The 12,225-nt window shown below is 40.4% G+C and overlaps 1 protein-coding gene across 1 annotated transcript in view; it reads left to right on the top strand.

The window, feature by feature from the left end:
* The window catches only part of DOCK5 (dedicator of cytokinesis 5), a 218,797-nt gene that overhangs the window by 85,317 nt on the left and 121,255 nt on the right, over positions 1-12,225 (top strand). The window contains exon 6 of the mRNA XM_023736758.1: positions 8,970-9,118. Within this exon, the coding sequence (XP_023592526.1) occupies positions 8,970-9,118 (149 nt within the window). The remainder of the gene's footprint in view (positions 1-8,969; positions 9,119-12,225) is intronic.

A 12,225-nucleotide genomic window follows, 5' to 3' on the forward strand; every position in this document is an offset into this window, starting at 1 on the left:
CACATTTTCTCATCTAATTAAACAGTTGTTTTGTTTTCTCTGAATATTTTTAAATGCCTTACACCTGCCATTGATTGCCAAAAAGACATTCATTGTGGAAATCCTAATCAGTTGATAGAGCTGACCGACCTGCTGCTTCTTGAGATACGTGCTCATACTTCAAGGAATACTTGCTTTTGCTTAGAGCTGGTTTTCTCCTGACCCTTCCTAAAGCATGTACAGTTAACTTCAGGCAGAATTCTGAGCTGCTTCCTCAAAAAATCAGTTTGTCAAGGTAACAAACCTCAATTATTATGTTTCTCTGAAAAACAAGTGAAAGAAACCACAATTATAGCTTTTTTATCCTCCTTCCCATACACACTTGTTGGTGTTTTTGTTCTCTGATTCTGTGTGCATGTTCTTTTAGTCTGTTTAAAGGTAAATACAGATTTCACTAATATACATACGAACTTGGATTATTTCTCTTGTGCATTTCCTTCCACAGATTATGAGAACAGGCATTCTGTTTGATGTCTTGGAAGATGCCAGTTATCTGTTAGAACTCCTTCCCATTTCTCTAAAATACATTTTCTAGTTCTGTTCTTTTCAGGCTAAGCTCACCAAAAATTTATGTCTTAGAGTATGAAATGAGGGGAAAATGCTGTCCACTAACTGGATTGAGCCCATCTGGGTAGATACAGTAATAGTTTTAGAAAGGGAAGGTATGTGTACAGTTGTAATTTATTTTTGTTGTTGTTGTTGTGTCATCGAGTTCATGCTGACTCCTAGTGACCTATGAAACGGAGTAGAACTGCCCCTTAGGGTTCCTAGGCTGTAATCTTTAAGGAGGGGCCCTGGTGGCACAGTGGTGAAAGCGCTGGGCTGCTAATTGAAAGGTCAGCAGTTCAAACTCACCAGCCCCTACACAGGAGAAAGATGTGGCAGTCTGCTTCTGCAATGATTACAGCCTTGGAAGCCCTGTGGGGCAGTTCTGCTCTGTCATGTAGTGTCGCTGTGAATCGGAATCGACTTGATGGCAATGGGTTTGGTTTTTGTTTGGTTTAGTCTTCACTGGAGCAGATCACCGGGTCTTTTCTCCCGCTGAGCCGCTGGGGGGTTCAAACTCTCACTGACCTTTTGGTTAGCAGCCGAGCGCTTTAACCACTAAGGTGATTAAGCCGAACACTTAATCACCAAGGCATCTTTGATTTATTTTTATAAAGCAATCGTAAATGTTACCATGTGAAATAACCATAAATACATTTTTTAAAGGGAGGAGCCAAAGCAAGGGAGCCTAGCCTACTTGACCAAAGTAGAAAGAAAAAGTGACTCTACACTATCCCTCTTAGTTTTATTATTATTATTATTTTCTATTTAATTGTCTTTCCTAGTGGGTGTTGGCCTTATCTTTCTGGTGGAAGCAGGCTGTAGCAGACAGAACACTGGACTAGGAATCAGAAAGCTTGATTTTCAGATCAGGCCCTCTCCTAACCAGTTCTGTCATCTTGAGCAAGTCACAAACTTTCTAAGCCTCTGCTGCCCCCTGCCCCCCCCCCCCGTGTAAAAGTGATATAAGATCTGCCTTGCTTACCCCTACAGAGCTGTGAGAGCATGATTAGAGATGGAATATGTGAAGTCATTCTGTAGACAGACCATCAGCGTGAACGTGTGACCCGTGATGTTCTTAGCTAGAAACAGTAGCCATTCTGGAATTCCTCCCTCCTGGGCAGACTTGGCTTAGCATCCCTCTAACCCTACTACTCACCGTCTCAAGAGTCTGTTCTTCCCTTCTGTATCTCCCCTCATTCAAGGCCACTTCCTTTGTCTTGTGTAATCGCCTTAGGCGGGGTGGCCTTGAGCACTGAATAACCAGGCTGTTTCTTACCATAGATAGGAAGCCTCCTTAGTTTAGATTCAAGTCCTGGAGACATGGATCATTCCAGAAAGAAAAAAGGGGAAGCATGCAATGCAGAGTACAAATTCAGAACGGTTTCTAATGACCTTTGCCTAAACTGCTGTGTCTCAATTGGAGCCCCTTTACCGGGTGTAATTCCAATGGTTGATCAGGAAAGAAGGAAACGTGATAGTAAAAGGTAAGAGTGTGGACTTGAGTCAGACAGGCCAGCCTGTTTTTAAATCCTGACTTGCTCCCTTGCTTATGGTTTTCACCAGCCTTGGAAAGTAGATCCGATGAGGTGATCTTTGGCCTCTTTATCTCCCTGCTTCCACAGGAGTTCTTCTGTGAGGGCAGACAACTGTGCATTGACTTAGTTATGATTGTATTGGAAATTCAGTTTACCTTTTTAATAACAACCCAATTATATGTTTTGAATATACAGAAGTATACACTACACATTATAATATCTTATTTTCTCAACAAAAAAATCAGGTCTTGAAAACTGATAAGTTAGAGTATATTTGTGGGGGCAGCAGGTCAAAATCTTTGAAAGAAGGACTGTCCTGGATAATGAAACGCTTGGTTGCCATACCAAGAAGAAACCCGTTACTGATGATTCTGACTCATAGCAACCCTGTAGCCACATACTGTATAACACCTGTTGTTGTTGTTAATTATCATTGAGTTAGCTTTGACTCCTAGCAGCCTTATGTATAACAAAACAAAATGTTGCCCAGTCCTGCAACATCTTCATGATTGTTGGTATGTTTGAATCCATTGTTGTGACTATTGTGTCAGTCTATCTCCTTGACGGTTTCCGTCATTTTCATTGGCCCTTTACTTTACCAACCATGATTTCCTTTTCTAGCGATTGGCCTTTCCTGATGACAAGTCCAAAGTAAGTGAGTTGAAGTCTTGCCATCCATCTCACCCTGAATGTACCTCAGAGCTGTTCTCCACTTTCCAACTGGGAATGGTTCAGTGAGTTTTGGTTAGTCAGGCTGTTTTGTCTCAGAGAAGTTTGGGAGACTGGATGTAGTCCTGTCTCCTATGGAAAAGATGGAAGAAGAGCCTTGTAACAGAAGCTGGTTAGTACAGATTGTTGAATAAAGTGAATTTAATTACTAAAATATGATTCATAGAAAGGACTGATCTCTTCTCAGTAAAAATTTTCAGCAAAATAAAACCCTGTGCCCATCTATAGTTCTCAAAAATCTGGGGCAGAAAAAGTGCCTGCAAGTGAGGTGGGGGTTGGGGGACTTGAAGGTAACAATGAATAGGCCTTTCTTCCCAACATTGCATATTCAGGCAGATTAAAGCTACACAGGTCTACTCTTTTTGAACTGGTGGTTATTGCTGGCTGCTGGAACATATGCTCTGACATGTAATTATGCTATTCTCAGTTTGAAATGAGTGTCTGATCACTTATTACCGAAGACAGAAAATTCCCATGGAAAACCTCGTCCTGCTGTCAGAGCCTTTTATTTGTGAGCTGGAGGCCCTGCTTTAGTTTGGGGCTGAGGGGTAATTGTTGTCACAGAGCGGGAGTGATTCTCTGGGTGTTCTTCCGTTTTTCTAGCTTTGTTTCCCGGATGTCTTTTACCTCAGGAGGCAAAAGATGTCTTTTACGTGTGTCTTTTCTTTTAAAACCAAACCTTTGCAAGTCAGGCCAAGACTTTTTCTCACAGATGAAGAAAGTACTAGAATGGGTAAGAAGGAGCAGCAGCACAACAGCCTGGTTTCCTGTCTTCCCAGAGCTCACAGAGTCAGAGCACCATAGGGACACAGAGAACTGAAGACGCCATGCCTGGATCTTATCAGTTTCTGTTGAGCTGATTCCAACTCATGGCAACCCCATGTGTACAGAGTAGAACGGCTTCATAGGATTTTCAAGGCTGGGACCTTTTGGAAGTAGATCACCTGGCCTGTCTTCCGAGGCATCTCTGGGTAGGTTAGTAGTCGAGCATTTACCTGTTTGCACCACCCAGGGACTCCTGGAACCTAGAGAGTTACAGATACACCAAAAAGACATAAGATTAATTGCAAAGAGCTACATACAGATGAAATTTGATATACAGCCAGTTGAGTGTGTGAGTATATAGTAAGATGACCAAAGCCAGACATGGTTAGTCAGGAAGATGTCTGAAAGAAGTAATTGAGTTTAATGTCTTAGTCATAGACTCAAAGATACTTATCATTGGGAGTACATCTTAGTGCCTGTTCCTTTATTTAACAAATGGGCTTATCCCAGAGGAACTAATTTGCCCAAAGCCACATAGCAAGTTAATCATAGAAAAAGAAGTCCCTATACTTTCAGTCAAGCACTTTTTCCTCTATATCATAAAAGCCTCATGGAAGAGGAAAGGTTGGTGCACAGAGTAAATATTGATTCTTTTGCAGATGAAGAAGTGGAGGATCAGAGAAAAGTCTTTTGACTGTGGCCATACATTCTTTGCAAAAGTGAATTAATAGAATCTAGGTTTTCTGACACCCAGTGAAGCTGTGCCATGGTCTCTTGGTGCCCAGGATTTCTGTGATGCTCATATGGCTTCTGTATTCCCGTCAGCATTGAAGGCAAAGCCGTTTTTTCTTTTGACTGTTTTTATCTCTGGGGAAGAAAGAAGAAAAGACAGACAAGTGGAACAGAAATGTAAAAAGTGAGACCTAACGCATCTCCCAAGTGGAAAGGAGGGAGAAATTTTAAGCAAATGCAGAAATATTCTCACTGTCTGGTAAAAAAAAATCTTCAGATTGTTCTATTTTGTGTAGCTACTCCTAAAATTGAAACCAGATGGTTATTTTAAGTTTGAGCTGTCAATACAATTTGTTTTCGAGTCTCTACAATGTCCCAGGATTGTGCTGACTTTTGGGGAGAGGATCAAAAAATTATTAAATCTGATACACTACATGTGATAATGGCAAGTAGTGTAAAAAAAATAAATACATAAAAATAAAAAGCTGAGATCAGTGAAGGTGAGAGACAGCAGAGAAGGCACTCTGTGAGAGGCTAGCTTGGGCTGCCCAGGACTTAGATAGGAGAGGACCGAAAGAGGAAAGGCGTTTCATAAGAAAAGACAAAGAGGAGCTTGCTGTTTGACCTTATGGGTAATGCTTGATTTTCTCCCACCTGTCCTTACATAGGAGCCCTGGTGGCAGAGTGGTTGAACCCTTGGCTGCTAACCGAAAGGTCAGTGGTTGGAACTCACCGGCTACTCCGCAGGAGAAAAATGAGGCAGTCTGCTTCTATAAAAGATGACAGCCTTGGAAACCCTCTGGGGCAGTTATGCTCTGTCCTACAGAATCGTTAGGAGTCGGAACTGACTCGATGGCAGTGGCTTTTTTTTGGTTTCTCCTCATACTTTCCCAGGAATCCATGAAGTGTCAGGGGCCAGCTATTTGAACATCCTGCTTAGAACAATCTGAGGAATGTGGCAACAAAATCTATTTCCTCAAAGTAAATGGGAAAATTGCTTCCTTTGGGGTGTTCCAGCTTGTCTATTCAGAATTCACTTGGCACAGTGAATCAGAGAAGAATGGCTGTCTTCATCCTTCTTTTGGGGGGAGAACTTGGCAAACAAGGCTGATATGGACAGGCAATAATTAAATTGCCTTGGACAGTGTCTAATATAATTGGGACCAAGAAGTTGTGAACATGTGCCCCAAAGCCCTGCCTCACAGAGAGGATGCCCTGAGCCTTTGAATGCTTTATTTGCCATATTTTGAGAACTCATATCTTAATTAAACTTAGAAAATATTAAACAAAAATCTAAATAGGAGTAAACAAATGGATTATAAGAAACGGGGGGAAGGGGAATCCCGTTTCTGTCTAGCAGTTTTGAAGGGCTAATTCTATGGGTTTAATTTCTCACTCCTTTTTCTAAGTTTGAAAGACAATTAAATTGATACATTTTATATAAGATAAACCATACAAAAAATTTGTGTTTTTATCTTTGCTTATTAAAAAAAGAATTTTTTAAAGTCAATTTTTTATGCTTTTCTAAAGACTGGTTGGTGAGAAGGAGGCAATTCAGAAAATGCTAAAAGCATAAAAAGTACATAGTTTCAAAAATTTAAACAGGTTTTGCTTTCTATATTTTTAAGATCAGCATAAACCAAAACCAAACCCATTGCCATCGAGTCTATTCCAACTCATAGCGAGGCTATAGTACAGAGTAGAGTTGCCTCATAGGGTTTCCAAGGAGTGGCTCATGGATTCAAACTGCCGACTTTTTGGTTAGCAGCCGAGCTCTTAACCACTGGGCGACCAGCGCTCCAAGATCAACACAGGAAGCGCAGATGGTTTCTGTTCGACTGCTACTATAAAGGTTAGCAGTTCCAACCCACTCAGCAGTACCACAGAGGAAAGGCGTAGCAATCTACTTCCATTAAGATTACAGCCAAGAAAACTATGGAGCAGTTCTACTCTGTAACATATGGGGTCACCATGAGTTTGAATCGACTCCAAGGCCACTTTTTTTTTTTTTTTAACAGTCACATGTAAATGAGTTATACATCTCTTTCCTTTGTGTCCCCATAGAACTTTGAACTTACGTTGAAGCTTTTATCACACTCAGCTAATCCCATTAGTTATCTCCCATTTTCTCCACTTCTAGGCTGAGGACTTTCTTTCTATGTTTGCTTTTTGTTCAGGGGTCTCTTAGATGTTTTCATTCAGTACCTTGCCCCAGAGTCTGTGTCCCTGAGATTGTTATAGAAAAACATCACCAAAGAACATGCTGTACAGCCATCAACAACTTCTTTGTTTTGGGTTTTTTTTGGGGGGGTGGGGGGGCATTGTTTTTATAGCAAATAATACTATTTTACTATAATTTCAGAAATACATGCTTACATAAATATGACTTTTCATCTATTAATAAAGAAGAAGCTGTTGCATAGTATATGTGTTAGTCTGGGTTCAGTAGACGGACAAAACCAGTGGGGAAAAAAAACCAAACCCATTGCTGTCAAGTTGATTCCGACTTATAGTGACCCTATAGGACAGAGTAGAACTGCCTCATAGGATTTCCAAGGAGCAGCTGGTGGATTTGAACTGCTGATCTTTTGCTTAGCAGCCGAGCTCTTAACCACTGAACCACAAAAAACCAATGAAGCGTATATATAAATATATACAGAGAGATTTATTTCAAGGAAATTACGGTGACTGGCGAGTCCCAAATTCATGGGTCAGGTGGCAGGCTGAAGACCTCTGCTGGCTCATGTGATTGCAGGGACTGAAGAACCCAAAATCTGCAGGTGAAGCGACAGGCTAGAGGCCTCTGCTGGCTCATGGGGCTGTGGGGGCTGGTGAATCCAAAATCAGGTCAGGTGACAATAATGGCAATGGACCACTGTCCCAAGGAAACTCCCCTTTCAACTGATTGGCTGATCACATCAGGTCGCATCATGGAGGTAATTACATTTTATTATATTATGGAGGAGCAATCAGTCCAATGTCTGCCAGACCACTGAGAATCATAGCCTAGCCATGTTGACACGTAATATTAACCATCACAGTATATATGGGATAAGTGGAATTATACAGATTTTTATTTAAAATTCATATCCCAAAGTGATACATGGAACGGTTTTCCTTGACCACACTAGTGATAACTACCACATACACACTATATTATTGCCCTGTTTATTTTCCTTACTGTGCTTTTCATAATCTGAAGTTTCCTTATATATATATATATATATGTATATATATATATTTATATATAGTCTACTTATCTATGCTGTCTTTTTACTTCTAGAATATTATATCCTTAGGGGCAGGATTTTTATTCCCAACACTTAGTAGATGTTCAGTGACTAATGAATCATTTAGGTAGAGCCAAGGTCATGATGTTTCAGATATATCAGTTATTTGGCTGGTAAATGATTGCAACATACATGACTATAGTTGGTTGTAAGTTAATTTAGTTCAGGTACAGAAAGTTACTACTGAAGCCCATAGTAACGATTTAATGCCTGACTGATCTGAAAATTTCAGGGGAAAGAGATATTTTTAAAATATTTATATTTTATTTTCCATTATCTCTCATCTCTGAAACTGCAGTTTTGTTTTGGTTTTTTTTTTTGCATTCGTAGTTCACTGATCCAGAATATTTTAAGGAGTTGCTACTCTGTGCCAAGTACTAGGGATGCAAAAAAATGACCAATTCCCTATCCTAAAGGAGCTTCCAGTCTAAGGGAGTCAGACAAAGCAGTGTCATCCAGTGTTACAAGGTCTCTGATGAGAGTGAATCTTGGTGCTGTGGGAGGGACAGCTCACCCAGGCTTAGGGTTTCAAGGAAGAGACTTCTAAATCAAGACCTGAAGAAGTCAGAATTAGCCAGTCGATGGAGGATGTAGTGTGAGAGAGAGAGGGGTATGGGGAGGGTCAGCTTGGCGGAAGAGGAGAAGGTGGTTCCAAGCAGAGAAAATAACATGTTGAGGGAGTCAGAGCATTCGGGAGAAGTGGACGTAGTTTTCCATGGAAGGCACATAGATATTCGAGGTGGAAGTTGATGTGAAATGTGGCTGGAGCCAAGATTTGAAGGGACTTTTACAGTATTATCTATTGTGGAAATCACTCAAGGGTTTTAAATAGACGACGGATGTGGTCAGAATTTTAGGGTACGTGGATGATTTGATATATTTATGATTTTGGTCTACCCATGTATCCTACAAGGAGCCCTGGTAGCTAATGGGTAAATGCTCAGCTGCTAACCAAAAGTTCGGCAGTTTGAACCCACCAGCCACTCTGGGAGAAGAGACCTGGTGATCTGCTTCTGTGAAAATTATAGCCCAGAAAACCCTATAGGGCAGTTCTGTTCTGTCACATGTGTCACTATAAGTCAGAATCGACACGAGAGTACCCAAGAGCAAGAACATCTATCCTACAATTGCTTATGTGTTTTTAAAGTTGCAATAGGAAAGGGAGGGAGGGAGTGCTCAGGGCAAAGCCATCTCTACTAATTTCTATTAATACAAAAAAAATCTTTTAATGGGCCCAACTTAACTGTATGAAAAAAATTAATCGATTAAATAACATTTATAATCAGTCAAAAGTTCCCATCCTCTATAATACCTCTTTTTGTCCTCTTAGAACAACAAGGTCACACTCTTCCACCAGCTGCAGCAGATGACTTACAGCCTGATTGAGTGCCGGTCCCAGATCCTGTCAGGAACGCTCCCCAAGGATGAGCTGGCAGAGCTCAAGAAGAAGGTCACAGCCAAAATTGATCATGGGAACAGGTAAGCCAGGAATGATGCTTTACTGAAAAGTTGGAAAATGACTATTGCATTCATGCTGAGGACACTGCTCACAGCAAGCTTTTGATCTTGGAGTTGCTGGAGAATTATGTTTACTGCTATCTTTTTGTCTTAGAAAACATTTTATTTTGTTCAAAAACATTTCATAGTACCCTCCATGTGCCAGACCCTGTGCTGGGTCTCTGATCTCAGGGCGATTTAATAGAGAAGATCGGACTTGGATTCCCCCAACTTCCCTGCCAAACAAGCTGACAGTAACTGAGGGTCTGAAGCCAACACTCCTTTTGTTTTAATTGTACTTTAGACACAGGTTTACAGAACAAATAGTTTCTCAATAAACAGTTAGTACACATATTGTTTTATGATATTGGTTAACATGAAGCCAACACTCTTTAGATACCTGGGGCTGTGTCTATTTTTATTCTAACAATGGATTGTAAATCAATATCAGATTTGTTCTCTCTCTCTCTTTCTTTCCATCTTCCCTTAACTGGAGCCAGTTTTTTTTTTTTTTCCTTAACTTTCCCTATTGTTTATTTATTTATTTATTTTGTTGTTGTTGAGAATATACACAGCAATCCATACACCAGTTCAACAGTTTCTACATATACAATTCATTGATATTGATTACATTCTTCAAGTATTTCTCACCCTCCTTTCCTGAGTTTTTCCTGCTCTATTAACATAAACTCACTGCCCCCTAAATATCCTGTCTAGTCTTTCAAGTTGCTATTTTCAGTTTGGCCCTATATAAATAGATCTTAAAAAAGCACAATGATCAAGGCAGACATTCTTTACTAGTTAAGCTATTGTTTGGTTTCAGGAAGACTTCAGGGGATATTTTGGGTTTAAGGTTTTAAGACTATCTCAGAGCAACAGTTTCAGGGGTTCATCCAACCTCTGTGGCTCCAGAAAGTCTGGATCCCATGAGAATTTGAAATTCTGTTCTGTATTTTTCCCCTTTAGATCAAGATTCTTCTATAGACTCATTGATCAAAATGTTCAGTAATGGTAGCTGGGCACCATCCAGTTCTGCTGGTCTCATGGCAAAGGAGTCAGTTGTTCATGGAGGTGATTAGCCACACATTCCATATCCTCGTCCTGTTCCTGACTCTCCTTTTCCCTTTGTTGTGGAGCCATTTTTTACAGTGTGTGAAAACCAGGTTTGTTAGAAATAGCTAAAAATTTTTACTCTGTTGATTATTTTTATCATACCCTCTGAAGAGTTAATCACTTCACTAATCTTCTGGTTAGATATGTAGGTTCCAGATATTACTGCCTTTTGGAAAGTGAAATACAGTCAACTCATCAAATTTATTCATGCTTTATGACCAGCTCTTTTTAAAAGACTAAGGGGTTCATCAGATAGCTTTTATAGATAATTAATTTGGCATTTAGGTTTATTTCCCGAATTTTTTCATCCTGTGTATATGTGGTTATGTTGTTGTTGTTCCTTTACCAACCTCAGGTCTCTTGGATATATCTCAGAGAACTGTTAAAATACAACTCATTGTCCTGCTCATTAAAATGTTATAGACTCTGACAACTGTGTTCAGAAATAACTGGGGTAAACATAGCACATAAGGTTCAGATTCAACCAGTATTTATGAAATACTTCCTATGTATGCTTCACGTATATTACTTGATTATAACCCTAAGAGAGAGCTGTTGTTATTCCTACTTTTTGGTTAAAGAAACATACTAAGTGAGCTTAAGTGATTGACTTTCAAGTCACATGGATAATAAGTGGGACAGCTTAAATTTGAACCCAGAACTTCTGACTCCATGTCAAAATGCTCCTTTCTTGGGATTAAGAATTAACAGTCCCCTCCCCCTACTGCTTGTACCTTCATAGGACTATAACCACCGGGGTTGTATTGCCAGTTATGTGGTGCCAGAGAATTATTTAAAAAGCCAGCTAAGGTGGGATAAGGCAGTTCCCTCCTTGCCCATATGCTGCCTCTGCCTTTTTGGGTCTTACCACAGCGTGACGTTGGCCTGGAGTCCACCAGTCCCTAGCATTGGATGTTGATGTCCCACAAACAGCAGAGCGTTCCTACTTTCCCCTTCCAGCCCTTGGAAGTAGCTCAGGAAATTAAGGTGCTCTGTCAGTGCATCAGTGACCCAGTCTCTGAGCAGCCAAGGCCATCTTTCATGAGTCTGGGTGGCCTGTGGGTCTGGCTACCATGGAAGGGAACCTGCCAGATTAAATCAGTTGATGGAGATGCTATAAAACAGAGGACAAGGGAAATTAGGCATTTTTGTCTTTCTCCCAAAGATGTGGCAGAGTTGACTGTTGTCCCTGAGCTTTCTTTCTTTCTTGACATCCCCACCCTCAAATTACTGCCTCCTAGGATGCATACTGGGGCATTCAGATGGCAGTATCTTGTTTCCACCACAGCCTCCAACTTCTTGGAACTAAACAAAAATTTTTTTTCTACTTTTGTGTGTATATTGAGGCATAACAGCCTTGGTGGGATCATGTCATGTAGAGACCACACGGCTCTTACTGTTTCTCTGCATGAGTCCCTGGGTGATACAAATAGTTAATGCACTCAACTGCTAACCAAAAGGTTCAAGGTTTGAGTCCACCCAGAGGTGCCTGAGAAGAAAGCTCTGGCAGTCTGCTTCAGAAAAATCAACCACTGAAAACCCTGTAGAGCACAGTTCTACTCTGACACTCATGGGGTCACCATGAGTCGGAACTGACTCGATAGCAACTGTTTTTTTTGTTATTCCTGTACAAAACTCAGAGCTACAACTTCATAGCCAGGTGTTTTTTTTTTTTGGTATCAGTTGCTGCAATAATAACTAACATGTATTTAGAGCTCAGTGAATGCTAGATATTGTACTAGGTGCTTTACATTTATTATCTCATTAAATTCTCACAGCAACCTTGAGGGATAGAAAATATTTACAAATGAGGAAACCAGGCTTTGCAAAATTAATTACCCAGAGTCACAGTGCTAGCAGTTATTAAAGCCCAGATTCAAATCCTGGTCCAGATGGCACCAGAGCTCATGCTCATAACTATAATGAAATACCAACAAGCAAGGTCTTACTCCATTGATCTCCTTAAAGATACCCTT

This window comes from Trichechus manatus, unplaced genomic scaffold (assembly GCF_000243295.1).
Source record: "Trichechus manatus latirostris isolate Lorelei unplaced genomic scaffold, TriManLat1.0 scaffold00091, whole genome shotgun sequence".
NCBI lineage: Eukaryota > Metazoa > Chordata > Mammalia > Sirenia > Trichechidae > Trichechus > Trichechus manatus.